This window comes from Anas platyrhynchos, chromosome 16, assembly GCF_047663525.1.
Source record: "Anas platyrhynchos isolate ZD024472 breed Pekin duck chromosome 16, IASCAAS_PekinDuck_T2T, whole genome shotgun sequence".
NCBI classification, from domain to species: domain Eukaryota; kingdom Metazoa; phylum Chordata; class Aves; order Anseriformes; family Anatidae; genus Anas; species Anas platyrhynchos.
Window position 1 is genome coordinate 4,142,998 of NC_092602.1, and position 17,636 is coordinate 4,160,633.

Here is a 17,636-nt window from a genome sequence, read left to right on the forward strand (position 1 = left end):
GAATAAGACAACAATTCATAAATCCTCAATCATTCACCACATTGCCAAGTCTCTTTGTGGCAACTAAACATGGTCTGTATGTAAAATATGGACAGATTTATATTACACATAAGGTCCACCTCTACCATGCACATATTCACATAGTAGAAATTATTTCTAACATGGAGAAATTTCCAGATCCTGCTAGACCTCCAATAGATGCAGCTGCTCCTAGTTCAGAAAAGACAATCTTCTGCTACCACTGCACCACACCACCTTCCAAACTTGATGCTAAAATCATCCAGACAGCTGCCACTAGCACAGTCACAAAAGCTATGTTTAGCTTCTAGCCTTTGAACTACCACGTTTTATAAGCAGCACCCATAAAAAGGCTTTAGTTATGCACCTTAACGTTGATAAAAATGAAACACAAAACATGGTGAGGAAACAGTAAAGCTAGTAAAGTGATTCCAATAAGTTGCCCGCAACATTAATGTAGTATCTCCGCTGAAGGCCCTTGATGCATTTTCAAAATCCAACAATTATTTCACATGTAGATGAGATGTATCTACCCTTATCTATTAACTGCAGCTACAAAACCTGGAGAAACAGTTGATCTTGCTGAACCAAGTAATTTAATCTACCCAAGAAGGATTTATGCAGTTTATTTTTCCTCTAGGATGGCTGATGAAGAGACTGAGTCCTCAGAAGATGTTTATTATCTACGTATTTCAGTTTGCATGAAACCTCTTCACATACAACCTGTTTTCACTACTACACAAAAATGCCAAATTATACCTAAAATCAGACTATCATACCGTTCAGAAAGTCTCATCAGAAGCTCAGACCTGGTATTCCTTCATTTGAGCAGGATTTCCTGTGCACATACATGTATTTCAAGTGCTCCCTATCATTTAGTTTAACTCTACAAATCAACATCCCAGAAACACATTTAAAAATTAGCCTGTGTCAGGGAAAAACCACAAACAAATGGATTCTGTAGCACTAGTAACTATGCTTTGTAAATATCTTTCACTCCACAATTTAAACAACGCTTAAAATCAAGGAAAAATGTTCACAGGGATTTCCAAAGAAAGATATTGGAACAAAATAGCTGAAGAAATATCAGAAGATAAGAAAGGCAAGAGAAAACATTATTTCTACGTAGCATGACACCATACCCAACTGAAACACCTACCAAAAATAGAATCTCTTATGCTGACCAGGTAAAGTGAAACCTTGCTACAAGCAAGCAAAATCAATTCAAGCAGTTTACCACTAACAAAAGTGTATATACACTATAATATACTTAATGCAAGGCAATTAATCTCAACACTAAGACTTCTGAAATGTCCCAAATTATCTTGTCAATATCTAACTGAAGTCACACGTAGAGCTTGGCCTAACAAAAACCATGATCTCGCCTTACAACCAAGTGTGCCTAAAATACCTAATGTACATCATTATCAGCTGGTAGCAATCCTCTCCCCATCCTCTGGGGAAAAAAAAAAGGACTATTTTATTGCAACGTAAGTGTCAAAAACACGCTGTTTTTGAACTGTTGGTTCCTTATCCAAGGATAAGCTGCTGGTAAAATTGAGGCTGTACAAGCTTGTACATAACCTGGACATACTTAAGTGTAAGCTAGATCATCATCATCGGAGGCAATACCAACATCAATCAAAGCATGAGAAATACAACTATCACGGATCATAAGACTGCTTAAATGAAACGTGGGGAGTCAGGAAGAAAGCATTATAAAAATCTGCAGCCTCAGTGAAAACTTGGCATAAGTGGATTGACTTTGAACCCTCTTACAACTTCTACCTTTCGTTCAAGGCAGCTCCATCCATGCAGGAGGCCAAACTGGGCAAGGAAGAACAGAACAGGGACATCTAAGGCTGCCAGTACATCTATTCAAATGCGGGTTACAAAAGTCAAGTCAGACAACTCCATAGAACGTGACCAATTTCAAGCACGTCTACAAACCATTTAGAGTAGCATACCAAGGGGTGGGAAGGAAAAAAGAAAGAGACAGCTTATGTTCTGAGTTCAAGAATCATTCCTGTTTGAACCCAGCTGGACTTCCAATCCTACATAGTCAGACAAGTACCTAATAACTAATGAAAGATGTAAGACTTTATGTTTGTGCTGAAGGAGGCCACATCTGGGAAAATATTTAAGTTGGAAGTTTGGCATCAGTGTCAGAAACAAGAACTATCCTCTTGTTACTGCATTGTTTCAAGCCAAAATACAGAATATCCACAAGAAGAAATGTGAGGGCTTGACGGCTGGGGAGATGTTGTTTGTCTATCACTCGTATTCCTCAAGTCCACCGTTCAGTTATTCTGAAATCTTCTCATCTGAGTGAGCTTCTACTCAAGCTGTGTTTAACAGGGGAGTTCTGGTTACAGAAAAAAAACCCTCAAGTTCAATCACAAGTTAACTCTTTCTATACAACACTGTTTGAAGACAATTTCTGCTCTTCAGATTTTAACAAGCTCCTTCAATCGTGTATTACAAATATTCAAAATATACAAAAAAAAGTTGGCTGAGATGAGACGCATTTTTGTTATCATCTCAATGAATAACCCTAGAAGCATTTTAAAGTGGCAGCATCTCGTTTTCAAGGAAAAAATCCCAATCATTGTTAAGACAGGTAGGTAGCTTTGGGAAGTCACCCTAAAGACCATTGTCCTGGTTTCAGTTAGGACAGAGTTAATTTTCTTCCTAGTAGCTGGTAGAATGCTATTTTTTGACTTAGGATGAAAAGAGTGCTGATAACACCCTGATGTTTTGGTTGTTGCTGAGCAGTGCTTAAACCAAGCCAAGGACATTTCAGCTCCTCACTCTGTCCTGCCAGCGGGGAGGCTGGGGGTACAGCAAGAGCCGGGAGGGGACAGACCCAGGAAAGCTGACCCAAACTAGCCAAAGGGGTATTTAATACCATCTGGGGTCATGCTAAACAAGATATAAGGGTGGCTAGCCGGGGTGGGGGGGGCCTGGCTGCTCAGGGTTAGGCTGGGCATCAGTCAGCGGGTGGTGAGCAATTGCACTGTGCATCACTTGTTTTGTACACATTATTATTAGTAGTACTATTATCATCATTATTGTTATTAGTATTGTTGTTATTGTTATTTTTCTGTCTTAATACGCTGTCTTTACTCAACTCATAGGCTTCACTATCCCGTTTCTCTCCCCCATTCCAGAGAGGGAGCGGGAAGGGTGAGCAAACGGTTGTGTGGTGTTTAGCTGCCGGCCAGGTTAAAACCACAACAATCATGCACTGGTAATTTTCATGTGCTTATGCTCTCAGGCTTTCATTACAGCATAATGACATTATAGCATAATATACAGGAACTTTCACATAGCTCAATTATTCAAGTTCCATAAAAGCACTTGGAATAACATCAGTGTTATTTGAGAAATAAATAAAAAAGCAACTGAAATGCTTCAGGTACATCCTGTCAAATTTGCCACGAGGCATGGAAGCATTATGAAAGCATTCAAAATATCAGCTGTAAGTCCTCAAGTTTTCAGGAGCCAGTTTATCTGGTCCTCAAAGCACTTCGGAGCATACCCTTAGATATATCACAACTTATCTCTCCTTCAAAGAGCCTAAAAAAGGAGCAAATACAAGTCACGGTTTCCTTCTGCTGCTCAACACTGAGGGCTGACTTTAAACTACAACTTAAAGAAATTCTACCTCCACGTTATGAAACATCTTTTGATACTGAAGTGAAATTTGAGATGGTATAGTTTTCCTCAGAGAGCAAAGTATAGTTTATAGTATAATTTGAGATGGTATAGTTTTCCTCTGAAAGACAAGCCTGCATCATCAAAAACCCTACGCTGTTCTCAGGTTGTTGTACGTTGGGTTGGTTGTTTTTGTTGGTTGGCTTGTTGGGTAAAGATAGAAGTTGTTTATTTGCTGTTTGTTTGGTTTTGATTTTAAAAAGTATTTCCATTCTTTTCCACTGCTCTTTGTAGGGCAGTATTGGCTTATGCACTGATCCCCATGATCTCAGAAGGCTCTTCACTCACAGTGGATGCCAAGCCCTGGCTTTGGCTTATTCATGACCGATAGCCTCCAACTCCTCCTAACAATTTTATAACGCAGCATACTACAAGGAGACCAGCAGCGTATGCAGGACAAGAAGTACAGTGGCAATACTAAATAACTTCATTACTTTAGGGCAGGAACAACACCTTCAGTCTTTTCTGTGGCACAGACTTCATCTTCTTACGAAACAGCCAGAATCCTGTTGCCCTACAGGCAAATACAAGCCACCGCCAGGGCAATGTTGTAGTTTTCTAACACGTATGAACATATATATGCCTTCCACAACCAGACATGAGAATTTCACATGGCAGTAACAGCACCAGGATCTTGACTCAATGTTGTATTATCTTCGGGCACCAGACTGGTTGCTTCATGTGCAACTGCTACAGGCCAAACCAGAGAACAAAGCCACTGGACATGGAACCAAGGGTGACATCTGGCTGTTACCATCTTACTCTTTTGTGCAGAACCTCTTACTTTCCTTATAGCAAGAAGAATTTGATGACGTTCTTGGCACACATGAGATTTGTCTGAGTAGTTCCTCTTGTAGCCATATCTTGCATCACCAACACAGTCAGATCTGCTTCAAAAATCAAGCTGGCCAGTTTTGTGCATTAGTAGTCCTTAGACTGCTGCAGACCACTGAGGTCCCTTGTTCTAAGCTTGCCTTCATACATTGAAAGTAGCGTGCAAAGGATGAGGTGGCTCTTGGTATCTTCTGATGGTAACGTTCAGAGTCAACTCTTCCACAAAATGTTAGAAGACAACCTGACGCTGGTCTTCAGTTGATCAAAACGAAGAGATGCCAAGTGTTCCTTCATGTTTCTTCTCCAAGACAGTTTGGCCAGGGTGAGCTCCTTCCTTAAACTCTTCTGTTCATGACACAGCAATATTACTGTGTTTTGTTGTTTTGTTTTTTTCCAGGCATGTCTCAGGTGGACGCTTAGCCATGTTAAGCACCCGTTCCCAGCGGCACTTCTCATTTCCTAGCCATCCATTCCGAAGTAATCAATTTTAAAGCAGGTGAAGTTTTGTCTCTTCCCTGGAGATTTTCTATCCGGGACTCTACAGTAAAAACAGCTGCAGCTCCTTCACGAAGCCCATCCGAAGATTCTCACCATCAGAAACATACCTCTACGAGACATCCAGGCACGGATGAAACGAGCCAACAGCCGCCTGAAACCCCAGGCTCCTCTGGAGGGAGACGGCAGCAGAAGCCAGGCGGGCCCAGCAGCTGCTCCCTGCGTCCCCCCATCACGCGTCCTTCCTCAGGACCTCCGCTGTCCGGATATCACCTCGGTGCCAAGCCTGGGGGGCTCTGCTTCGGGGGCGAAGTTTGTTCACGAAGCTCCCCCCGGGCTCCGCACTTACCTGCCCCGGGGCTCCGCGGCGCTGCCAGCCCTTCCCCACCGCCCTGCCGCGCTGCTGGGCCCCGCTCCTGCCTTTTTTTTTTTTTTGCCTTTCTGCTCCACCGCGACGGCTGCAGCTGCGGGTGGTGGCTGCAAAGAGACAGACAGAGCCAAGGCAGGCGGTACTCACGAGTTGGTGTGCAGGTACTCGAAGGTGAGCTGCGCCCGGTTCAGGCTGCTGTAACTGACACACGACATGGCGGCGGCCCGCGTGCGCGCCCTCGAGGCTGCCTCCTCCTCCTCCTCCTTCTTATCCACCACCACCCCCCTCCTCCTCCTCCTCCTTCTCCTCCTCCTCTTCCTCCACACACAACCCCAATCACCGCCCTCGCCGTGAGGTCGCCACCATAACGCACAGATTCACCCTGTGCTGCTGGGGAAGCCGCTCCCCTTCCCTTCCTTTCCCCTTCCTTTCCCCTTCCTTTCCCCTTCTCCTTCCCCTTCCCTCCCCTCACAGCCCCCGCGGCCCAGCTCCCGCTTTGTCTCCGCCACCGTCACGCCCGCAGCCCCCCCCCAGCAACCCCGCAAAAGGCGGAGCCGTCCCCGTTCCCCGCCCGTTAGGGCCGGGCAACGGCCGCCTGACGGAGGAGCCATGGCGGGGGCCGCCTGACGGGAGGCCTCGGCCGGGGAGAGGAGGAGGAGGCGGCCGGTGGGGTGGGGGGTGGGGGGCTTGTGGGTGACGGGACTCGCGGCGACCCCACCGGGGACAAAAAATTGAGGGGAAAAATCAACGGAAACGAGGCCAGCGGCGGCTTCAACGCCGGCACGGAGCGGGAGGAGCCGCCCCCAAAGCGGGCCCGGGGACCGGCGGCTTCTCCTTAGGGTGACGCCGCGCCTGGGTTTGCCTGCCGGGGGGCTGCTGAAAGCTCGGGGAGGCGTTAAGGAGAAGCAGCTGGATGTCTCCACGCTTCTTAAAATATCTTAATAGGGAGGGTATGTAAGCTCGCAAACGGTCTTGTCGCGTTCCTGCGCCTGCGGTTCGTCTGAGCTGAAGCGGCAGAGCGAAGCTGCGCTGCCTTCCTTGTGTCCTACCTCGCGAAATCGCAGGCACCAAGAATGCTGAAGGCCTGAATTGTACTGCTGAATGCTTGGAAAAAAATGCCGAATGCTTCGGAAATGGACTCTGAAACGGGACGGCTGCAGCTGTGTCTTGGATACTAGGAATCCGGGCAATCCAAAGGTCCCAAACTGGAAGGAATTCAGCCTGCAGAAACTGAGGTGGAGCAAACTGCATTGGAGCAAGACACTGAAAAGTTAGATCTAATTATTAAGCTTCAAAGGTGAATGGCTGAGATGTTTGTGTTGCTTGCCTCCCATTTTGTTTTGTAACACCTTCTGGGCTGTGTTTTTGTGTGGGGTGTGTCTGTCCCCAGACACATCTCCAGGCCAGAGCTGATGATTTTGCAGCTTTTACTTGAGAACTTTGCTTCCCGGCATAGGATTTTTGTTCTGTTCATCCTCAACTCAATCAGTTCAAATCTAAATATTCCTTCCAGTCCGCGAGTCCTGTTACTGCTGCTGAAGCAGAATGCTCTCTGTATGCTTGTGTAGAGTGACTTTTTGATGACTGCCTATGTGTGTGCAGTGATTCTTTCAGGCCTTCTCTTTGAAAAGCTGTGCATGGCAGAACATCCAAGCCGCAGGAATGCATTAGGAAAATTGTTGGCAGTAACAGTGTTTAGGTGTCTGAAGGTTTATGACAAGTATCTGCTTGGGTCTTTTAAAGATTGTAGCATTATCTATCGTACTCAGCTTTCATTGCATCATATTGCACTCAGTATGAGAAGCAGATAGTCAAAAGCAATGCAAACCCAATCAACATAAGGGCAAAGTAGATATTCAAGTACATGTCACTAAGGAACACGAATCTAAAACTTGTGTGTCCTGTCAGCCCTGCCCTGTTTGGTACTCAGGATATCCCCTCTTTTCCTAACAGGAACTTTGTGGCAGTATCATCATCTTATGTTTGGGGAAGAACAACATTCCTTTCCTGACAACAGAGAGTTTAACAGCTTCAAGAGAGTACGGTGTCAGTCTGCAACAGCGCAGTTGGATACCTTACTTGATGCTGCTATGGAATCCCAGGACTGGGTTGGATGCCAGTCCTTCACATCTGGCCCATGGGAGAAGACCAGCACATTGCAGTTCCATTTTATTTCGTCAGTCCTCAGCAGGAAATTACTCTTTTCCATCCCACCAATTGGTGGTGTTGACTTCCAAGTCATTTTCATTTTCTCCAACAAAAAAGAAATAAAAAATTCATTTTTACTTTTTCTGTAGCTGCTCTGAAGTAGATTTCAGATATGTTTCTGTTTTCTGCTCTTTGGCTTCTCTTGCTGAAGTCTATAAAGGATTATATTGTTGTTCATTAGCCCACTGAGCTGCCAGACATCCAAGGAAGAATGAAATTACCTTTGGCAAAACAACACTGGATAGCACCGCAGCTCTGATTCGGCCACAACATAGCTATTCTTTGATGGGCAGCCTTTCTGACGGTGAATGGAGAGGAGATGCGCTCTTTTTGCGTGTGTGCCACTGCTGCAAACTGCTCAGTTCCTTTGCTTGTGAAATGGAAGTCTTCCCATTGCAAATTCACTTACATCCTTTTCTGGGCATGACTTTTATCTCAGGAACTGTCTCTCCAAACTTTCAGGAGTTCTAGGTCTCTCTATTACATGGTTTTGTCAAACAGCTTTTCTTTTTTTTTCCATCTGCCATCAGCACCATTTTCTTGAGATCCTGTTCAGCACATGGGTGTGTATGCAGACATCTTACCCCAGTAGGCAGAACAAATCTGGCATCTTCCATCACTTCCTTTTCCACAGATGTGACAAAGTCATCCACCCCCTCCCTTTTGAGGAGCTATTCAGTTGCAGCAGAAAGCAACAGCTTGCTGTGATGCACACAACTAGCCTGATAAATGACCTGTGGAATGGTGGCTCCTCCAGCCAGTGCAGGCTGGGGCGTGAGGCAAACCGTCCTGCTCTTCTTTAACCTGTATTTGAGTTTCTCACACAGAGTTGAATGTGGACATCTCAGTCTGTACAACTTTCCTACTCTGAAGTAATCCCCGAATCCCCTTGGGAAACTAGTCTTTTGAACCCACACTGGTCAAAAGTTGTGTTCCTGGGTTCAGTGAGAGTTCCCACGGAATCCTGCATAGTGTTTGTTCCTTACTCTGGTGCAGGATTTGCAAAGCATCTTCCTGTTAGCCTGGGTTGTAGCCAGAGGTACTTGGCTATGTTCAACAACAGCTCTGTTGTGAGGCCCCTGTTCTGAAAAGTGGAGGTAACTGCTTGTAATACCTGCACAGGCCTTGAATCAACAGATTTGTCTTCTCTAGGTTTTGAGAAACTTGACTTACAAGCCAGTACCCCAGGAGTGAGTTGCTGTAGTGGTGAGTACTATGGCCTGCACCAGACAAGTGCCATGAGGGCAACAAAGCATCTTTCCCACACTTATTTGAAGTTTCCAAAGCTAGTTAGTGGCTTTATTCTGTGTGTATGGACACAAAGAAACATAAACTTTTGCACTATATAAATGTGCTTTTCCCTGTTGGAGTAGTACCTGCAGTGATGGTACTGGAAAATAAACCTGGGAACCTCACCAGTGATCCTCAGTGGCTTACCAGTGCTTCCTTTATCTTTCCTTTCTCTGGAAAGAAAAATCAGCATCTAGCATTGTCTCTGTGTGCAAAGTCCTCTGTATACATTGTGACAAAAGCTGCTGAAGTTCTCCACCATGTTGTTTTTGCACTGAGTGTTCACTTTCAGTGTACTTATCAAGAAGTTCATCTGCATTACAGGACACAATAACCTAACTTGCATGGATCCCTTTTCTATTGCCCTGGATTTATAGAAGGAATTTCAAAGTATCTTACTTTAATGGGCTGTGAAACATCTTGTGGACTCGCAGCTTTTTGTTCTTTTGTGTTGTGAGGCACGCTGGCTCTGCGCCATGATTCACCCTGGTTACCTTCTGTTACAGATGGACATTCTCCATGCCATGAAATGTGCTGCTCTCAAAACAGGATAAGATATTCTTCTTTAAATGGAGCATGATTGTCTCATTCAAAGAGAGGAGCAACATTATTCAAACCATTCTGACTTTGCCTGGGCATGAGTAAAAATCTCAGGATCAATCTAAGACAATGCAAGAATGCAAGCCATAAAGTCAGGAATTTAGATAAAAACAAGTGTCTTACCTATAGTTTCTCTTAGCAAGGAGTTCTGCCTTATGTGATCTGGAGTGGACACACTTCTTGTATTCATAATAACATTCGTCCCATCTCTCTGTTGTTCGAGTCAAGTAGCAGAACAATTGGCTGACTAATTCAAAGTAGACATGGAGTGACACCTCTCTTCGTGGAAGACTCTGTTTCTCATTTGTGGGGAGACATAGCTCCTGGCTTTCTCCTTTCTGGAACAGTCATTTAATAAGCAGTTAGCGAGTCAGTCCTTATAAGACACGCAGACGAAGATGTTCAAATGCATCTACCTAAACGTGTATGGGAGGTCCAACATCCTTTTCCGTAGTGCCAAATGTCAGCCTCGTGCTTGCCTGTCTCATGGGGAAGTCACCCCATGGATTTAAATTAATTATTTCAATCTAGATGCTATTCTCAATAAGACACTGGCTGTCAGAAGTGACTTTGTAAATTAGTTTGCGGAAGAATGGGAAGGGAAGGAATAGATGAGAACAAGGAGACATCCTGAAGGAAGAACCAGGAAATTGTCAGCAGAATGTCTGGATGTTGAGGATCCTTCTGCACCAGTCAGGATTCTCCAATCCTCAGTCTATCTTTCCCTAACGAACTAAGCAAAGGAAGGAATTAACAGATGAGAAAAAAAAAAATTACAAAATGTCAGTATACCACCTCTTCACCACCTTGGGCTTAAAACAGGAAAAATTCTGTGCCTTTTTGAGAATGATGTACAGAAGAGCCCACGAAAAGCTAGTAGATGTGGAACAGCACTGGAGTCTTAAAAGAATTTAGCTGACAAACTTGGAAGGGTTATGAATGGCATGCACTGATCAGAGATTTACAGTTTGGCCAAGTTGCATGGTTTCCCCCAGGAATGATGAGAAGGGTCCAAGCCTGAAGGCTTCTTTCCTTCTAAGCTGATTGCATGACATTTTAGTGGCCTCTATCACGATGGGGGAAGGCTTGAGGGCTTCTTAACAACATGACTAATGAGCAGAATTTGTTTTGTTCATGAATAGTTTTTCCTATCTCATTATTTGAAAAGTGTGGACTGTGTTATCTGTTCAGTGTTTTCTTAAACCAGCCCCATGGACATGTCTAACACGAGCAGCTCAAATTATTTCAGTCTGGCACACTTGCAAGCAACTGAAAACATGATCTTGTCGTGATCACAAATCTACTAGTGATTTTGTACCTTAGGGAAATCTCAGGTGTAGTTGCCTCTTAGTATCATCCAAGGAGATGGGGCTGTGATACAAATGAAAAGCTGAACAGCCAGATGATCACATCTGGAAGATAACACAACAGGGAAATTCTAGTGATGGAGGAAGGCTCCATAGGCTCTTCCTATAAAAACATCTCTCAGTGACTGTCAATAGAGAACTGCTCCTCTGTCCTATGAATCTTACCGTGTGTTAGATGTCTTTTATCATCTCCGAAGGCATTCATCTACCTTAATTTTAGATGCAGGCAGATACAGTACCCCGGAACACTAAAATGCCTTTCTGCATCATGTGAAGTTGACGTCAAAGAGCTCATCTGCTTTGGTGGTGGAGGATGAGAGGAGCTACACAGATGCAAAGCATCTTGTCTGCTGTACAGCTGCACGATGTGACTGCAGGAAGCCGATCGATGTGACAACTACAAGCACATTGCCAAGAGATGGTACACGGAGCAAAAGCACCATAGCAGCTCAGGAAGGGTTGCACCAGCATCGTGTGATCATCTCATGTGACGACTTGACCGGTCCTCAGTAGTCCTGTAACCCCATCAGTGTCTAATCTGGAGGCTGTGTGGAGATGTTGCCATGCTTGTTCAGTACATCCTGAGCTCTTGTTCTTCTTGGAGTCTGTCTTTAATCTGAGCTAATGATTGAGGTAGTACATGTTCGGAAAGTTAACTCAGATGCTGCAGCAGCCGTGTCAGCAGTTGAACGTTAATGACGTTAAGGGTGACGTTGTGGGCAGGCAGACAGCCCTGGGCTGAGATTAACTGGAGGAACAGCAGTGAAAGAAACCGCCAGGTGCTGCAGAAAGTGGAGAGGCTCACGTGGGGCCAGTCCTGACCTGGAGCTAAGCTGCTGGAGGGAGCAACAACCAGAAAGAAGTGTGAGAGGTGGTGTCAGACCTCCCCTGGGTGGAGAGTGAGGGTGGGTGCTGGCTTAGGGATCACTCAGCAAAGCTATTACTAATTAAGGGCTAGGGAGATTGGGTAAAAGGGAAAGAGGCCTTTTCTCCCTCTCTCCCCACATTCATGACCATTGGAGCTGTGGTCAGTGGTGCTGCCGTAGGTCCCCAAGGCTGCCCAGGGCTCCTATCTGCACTGGAGCAGAGTCAGTGGTGCAGCCAGGAGCCAGGAGAAGCTATGGTCGGATACAGGCAGCCACCTTCTTGTGGTGTCGATGTGCAGGCTTCACTACACAACTGATAGGGCTGAGCAGATCCCCATTGCTTGTCTGCACATGGACAATGCAATAGCCAAGCTTTGACGTTTATGGAACTGTATCTCTGCAGCACGTGCAGGTATTTGGCTCAAATCTGGAGGTACACCGTGCCAGGAGGAGCACCACCACTCCCAGATGCATGCCACCAGGCCTCTCAGCGCATCTCAGTGCCACCAGCAGTCATCCCAACTCCAAACCCTACATGGAAAAGCTGCCTGAACAATGGGGGAAAACGTCTGCATCAGGAATGACTCAGGACTTTGGTATATCGCATCCTTAAATATTTATTTCAGTGATCTTATAAATGTTTTATTTGGAGAAAAATATTGTAATTGGCCAATATTCCACAAAATATAAACATTTTGCTCTAAAACAGTACTTCCTTCCCCTGCTTGCAGAGGTTTTGTTCTTTGCTGATTATACGGTCCGAGCTCTGTGCACGACCAGGGCTTTTCCCCATGCTACAGTCTGTTTACATGTGAATGAAGTCTTAATCCAAGCACTGTAATAGCAAAGGGGAGAAAAGAGGGTTTATCCTTGGTTAATCTTCAGAAATAGCTTTTCATCTGACAGTCTTTTCCACTGAAAAAGTTTGCATGTGTGAAGAGTCTAGGAAAATTGAGTGGAAAAGACATCCCTGGAACACCTGCAGTGGCTGTGCAGAGAAGTGAGGACACTTGTCAGGAACAGGAGCTGTGCAAGAGAGGCCACTTGTGCAACACAGGGCTGCTCTGTGTGCTGATTTCATGGCCCAGAGACCCACCAGGCAGTGCAGGCAGGTGCTGAGGATGCTCAGGGTCCTACCCTTGCAGGACTGCCCCTGGGACATGAGCAGCTGGCTCTGCTCTCACTTCTCCCAACCCCATGGCAGAGCTGTGATCAGACCACGGGGCTGCAGCTATAGGAGTGAGCAGGCAGCAGCCTGGGTGGCTTGCCTTCAGAGTGCCAACAGCAGGGAGTTGGGCATCTTTTCCACAAGCATTTCCCTGAAACGAGAAGAAAGATGCAGAAACTAGAGGTTGGATGACTCAGGATTGGGAGCAGTGGTGCACAGCGTGTTGATGTAACCTCTGCCCAGCACAGAGAAGAATGCCCGGCTGAAAGTTCACCACCCCAGTCTGCTACTGAGGTGTAGCTAATGAGTTTAGTGTCAGCTGGATGACCCTGCTGCCAGCAGGAGGGTAAGTCCTTCAGAGAGAGACCAGGCTAGGCATGGTGCGTGGTTGTTAAGGGGACCTGGGCAGGTAGTGTCCTTAGTTGTATGTGGTAGTTGGTGGGACTTGCTGCCTACATTTTTTGCTTCCAGCAGGACCCAGAGTATCACAGAATCAATCACAGAATTGTAGGGGTTGGAAGGGAGCTCCAGAGATCATCGGGTCCAACCCCCCTGCCAAAGTAGGTTCCCTAGAGCAGGTTGCACAGGTAGGCATCCAGATGGGCCTTGAATATCTCCAGAGAAGGAGACTCCTTCCACTTTGGATGGAAGAAAAAAAATAAAACAAAATTGCTTCAAAGTCACCACCAGCAACTTCTTCAAATGAGGTTTATTTCAGCCTATTGCATCCTTCCCCCTCACTGCGGCTTCCAGCGCTGTTTTTTTTGTAGCGTGGTGGGATGGTGGCAGAGGTGGAGAGCAGGAGAGCTGGCAAAGCAACATGAACTGGAGGCAGCTGCTCCCTCCCATCCCCATGGTATGTTGAAAAAGCAGAGAACCGGACCCTTCTGGGCACATCCTTTACCCCCAGTGCTGGGAAAGAGAGTGAAGAGCTGCCTGGGGTGCTGGTTGGAGCACTGCATGCAGCACTTGCTGTGTGATAAGGACCTGTTGGTACCAGCTTTGCTGTAGATAAATTCAGCTCCTATCTACAAAGGGAATTTGAGACAACATATGCAATGGAAAACAGTGTGCTAGCGATCTTTTTGTGTGTAGACAGGGCATTCAGATGCAGTGTAGCTCAGCCTGCCTGCAGCAGACTAGACATACCAACAAGGATTAAGAGTCCAGTGCAAGACTTGGCAGAGTCACAGCTGGGCAGGAAGGACTCCTAACCAGGCAGCTGTTTGGTTCTTTCTTATATAAGCTGTCTAGACCAGACAAGAAGAAACGAAGCCAACCCTGGCATAAGACTGCTGCTCCTGCACAGACGGTTTCCAACCTCCAGCTTTCATTTTTGAGCCTGTGCAAAGCAAGAGGGAAGCAGGAGGATGTTAGTAGTCAAGCCAGCTCTGCATCAGAGAAAAGTCTGTGAGCAACTACAAAAATAATGGAAAAGAACAGTAACTGGTGAGATTTATTACAACTAGAAAAACATTTGATGTTTTGCACACCGAAGGTACTGTGTTGCCAAGAAATTTCTTCTCACAGCGAGCCCGCAGATGCTAGGGGACACAGCTCAAGCTGCAGGAGAGGGGAGGATGCTCCTAGGGAGACGCAGCCCAAAAGAGAAGGTGCAAACTCAGAAATGGTTCACCCAAGTTTCCCTGTGACCGTTTCAGCATGAATTCAAAGAGAAAAAGCGACCAGAAAAGAGGCTGCTCTTGAAATATTTCCCGTGACAAATGATATATTTGATATGAAATATTTCACTGTGGCTGGCACAAGTGCGGCCACAAGGGAATAAGAACAACCGGGGCTGTCCACTGGGTGCAGCAAGAGCCCTTTGTCACTGCATCATTAAGGAATACCAGAACCAGTGTCTTACAGGTTGTCCACGACACTACAGGCTTCCAGCCTTTTCGGAGCAGCGTGCCGTGAGTGCCTGTGGTGCCGTTTCTTGCTGCCCGAGCTCGTGAGAGATCAGTTGCTGGGAAATGGGGTGCATGGGACCCTGCTTCGGTGAGTCTAGGGGAAGCAGGTTTGCTCCCCTGCCCAGCCTTGGAGGAGAAATGCGTGCAGCCACCCTCCCTGCGGAGAGTGGGGCCTGGGGTAGCCCTGGGCTACCACTTTGTGTTCCTCCTGTAGCCCTTGTGACCCTGAGGACCTTCCCCAGACCCATTTCTGTAAGAAGAGCAGTGCTGGACGAGGCCAATATTTAAGGCAGTTTGAAAAATGGATTCCTTGTCTCTCTGTTAACATCCTGACGTCCAAAAAGCTCTGTTTGAAGGGCCAGGCCCTTGGAGAGGCTGATGGCCTCTCAGATCTTCTGGGAAGCTCTTAGGAAGGACCATCATGTTGGAGAGCGTCTGAAACCTGGTTATTAAATGACCAGGATTGGTAGCTTCCCCGTACCCCTTGTCCTTATTCCAAACCCTTCCTTTCTTGGCTACAGCAGATCTCAGCATTGTAATTTATGGGCTTTAGAGGTGTCCCAAAAAAGGGAAAAAATAGCTATGTTCAGTCAGTGTGACAAAGAAATTGGAGGGGGGGCGGTGCGGTGGCAGCTCTGGGGAAGGACGGGTCACCTCTTAGGAATGTCCTGCCCGTGGAGAGGCTGGAGCAGCCTCCCTCCCTATCACACAGGGCCAGGGCCTTGTGCAAATTCCTGGAGCTGAGCTGGAACTACAGCACGTGCGTAACCTCCCTCTGCTCTGCCAGGCAGATTTCTCTCCAACTCCAGGTGCAGCTTTTGAGATGGCCAGGAGCTAGGACACCACACCCTGCGTGCGGTTCTGCCTGCAAGCCCCCCGCAGCCATTTACCAGCTTTAATTCAAGCAGGATTAAGAGCTTCCTGGCTGACAGCTGTGGAGCAGCACCTCTGCTCATCTCCCTCCTCTCCCAGCAGACGCGGTGCTCCTGCCAGCCTCCTGCCTGCAGCTGTACCCTGAATTGCTCGCTGCTGTGTGGCACTGCAGCCTGGCTCGGGGCTGGTAAGGAGCTGGCGGTGCTTCTCTCTGCATCCTAGGGTACAGGCAGGGTCTCGTGGCTGAGCAACCCTCAGGTAGTGCTGGGGAAGCTGCTGTGGGAGAGGCTCCAGGCTTCTATGGTGGCCCAGCACAACCCCTGGCAGAGCAGATCTTGGAGACCTACAAAGCTGATGGCTTTCTTGTGTGCAGAGTGATAGACGCAAGAGGTGTTCGGCCCTGGAGATTCACACGTGTAAGTCACAAGTAATTCACAAGTGTAAATCACTTTTTACACAAAGAGAAGTGGTGCGTGCTTTTTGTTCTCATATTTGCCAGCAGGTCATGAGAAGTGGAGTCCTCAGTGCCTGTAAGAGCATCGCTCCTCCTCAGGCAGAAGTGTGAGCTTCCATATCACGTGGCTCCTTCACACCTTGGTGATGCAGCATCCCCAGGGCTGCTATGAGGCTGCACAGTGCCCATGCCAGGGCAGGACATGATAAATTAATCACACACGATGCTGCTCTGGCCCTAAGCAGGACATGAGTCACGCCTGAGTAATGGGCACGTGTGTTTAGGTGCGAATGCCCCGTCCTGAGCAAATGGCACCAGTCCTGCCAGGCATATGGTCACCGTGGCTGGTCCTATCCAGGGCTTGTGCTGCAGGGGTGGCAGCGTCATGGTACTGATTAACTTTGCTCAGCTTCTTTTCCCCAAGGGGACGGGAGGGGAATTTTGGTTCCCTTAGGAGCTGGCTGATGCTTGTGCCTTACAGAGAGCCCAAGAGACTGTAAAGAGACTGAATTCTCCTTCCCAGAAGCTGCAGCAGGGTCCCTACACAGTGGCACTGACACCTGGCCATCGTCCTCCTGCCCTTGAGTCAGGCAGGCGTCTCCACACCCAGGCAGAGCCAGAAGAGTCACGGATGCACCCTGGCACAACATAATCATGTTGTTATCTAACCTTTCATTTATCACCTACAGCAGCAAAAGGACTCCGAAGGACTCCTGAACCTCCTCCCCTGCTGTGCTTGTCCCCTGCCTGGGGGAGCCCCCAGAGACCAGCCCCCATGTGCGTGCCCCCCCGTGATGGTTTTTTGTCCCCTCTGCTGGGCAATCTGCCCGTGCCAGCACACGGCAGCTGCCCTGGGACTTCTGTGTGCAGGTGAGATCACGCCCTCACGTGCCTAGTGCTGATGCTCTCGGTAGCAGCCTCAGCCTTTCCTGTGCTCCCCAGAGCCAGTTTTGCTGCCACATTCCTTGCACTCACCCAGAGGTTTGTAAATCTCTCCTTGCCTCACTTTTACATGACTAACGAGGTCTTCTTCGACAGGGCTGTGTTCAGCTGGGTGCACACGCAGGAGTTCCCTGAGCTTACAGCCATGGGGAGCCTGGAGGGATGCAGAGCTGTGCTGCCCATTGGCACTGGGCTTGTAAGAAAGCAGCGGGGACATTACCTTGGATAAACGAAATTCAGAGAGGCGTAGGCTTGCAGGAACAGAGGCAGGGATGGGATTACAGCAATATTTGGTACATATCTAATGAGAACTGGGGTGAAAAGACTAATTGGATCAGACTGGAGTTGTTCCTGCTCTTTCCAGATGTCGAGCTGGCAGAAGCTGCACAGCAAAGCGGAGAACAAGGAGCTGAGTGGTACAGGAAAGCAATCTCCTTTTAACCACCACTGTACAGTGACAACCGACGGACAGGGAGTGCAAGAGGAGTCCTCTGCACGTGCTGAGACTTACGTGCTGAGGG

At 47.3% G+C, this 17,636-nt stretch overlaps 1 protein-coding gene and 1 long non-coding RNA gene across 7 annotated transcripts in view; one reads left to right on the top strand and one right to left on the bottom strand.

The window, feature by feature from the left end:
- The window catches only part of MORC2 (MORC family CW-type zinc finger 2), a 53,601-nt gene that overhangs the window by 32,688 nt on the left and 3,277 nt on the right, over positions 1–17,636 (bottom strand). For 2 of the 5 annotated variants that reach the window (XM_038187616.2, XM_038187615.2), the window contains exon 1: positions 5,582–5,718. The exons of 1 other annotated variant lie outside the window; for it this stretch is intronic. In XM_038187616.2, coding sequence (XP_038043544.2) covers positions 5,582–5,649 — 68 coding nt within the window. In that variant the 5' untranslated portion in view covers positions 5,650–5,718. Of the gene's footprint in view, positions 1–5,413; positions 5,433–5,581; positions 5,719–9,655; positions 9,788–17,636 lie in introns of those variants that run through there. 2 more of the 5 variants (XM_038187618.2, XM_072024419.1) reach the window with 2 other exon arrangements.
- LOC110352110 (uncharacterized) lies at positions 2,857–12,476 on the top strand. 2 transcript variants are annotated; one of them, XR_011803787.1, is made up of 4 exons: positions 2,898–2,915; positions 3,970–6,731; positions 7,388–11,770; positions 12,169–12,476. It is a non-coding gene; the product is annotated as an uncharacterized lncRNA (long non-coding RNA). The 2 variants fall into 2 exon arrangements; XR_003500930.3 differs by having other exon boundaries at positions 2,857–2,915; positions 7,388–12,476.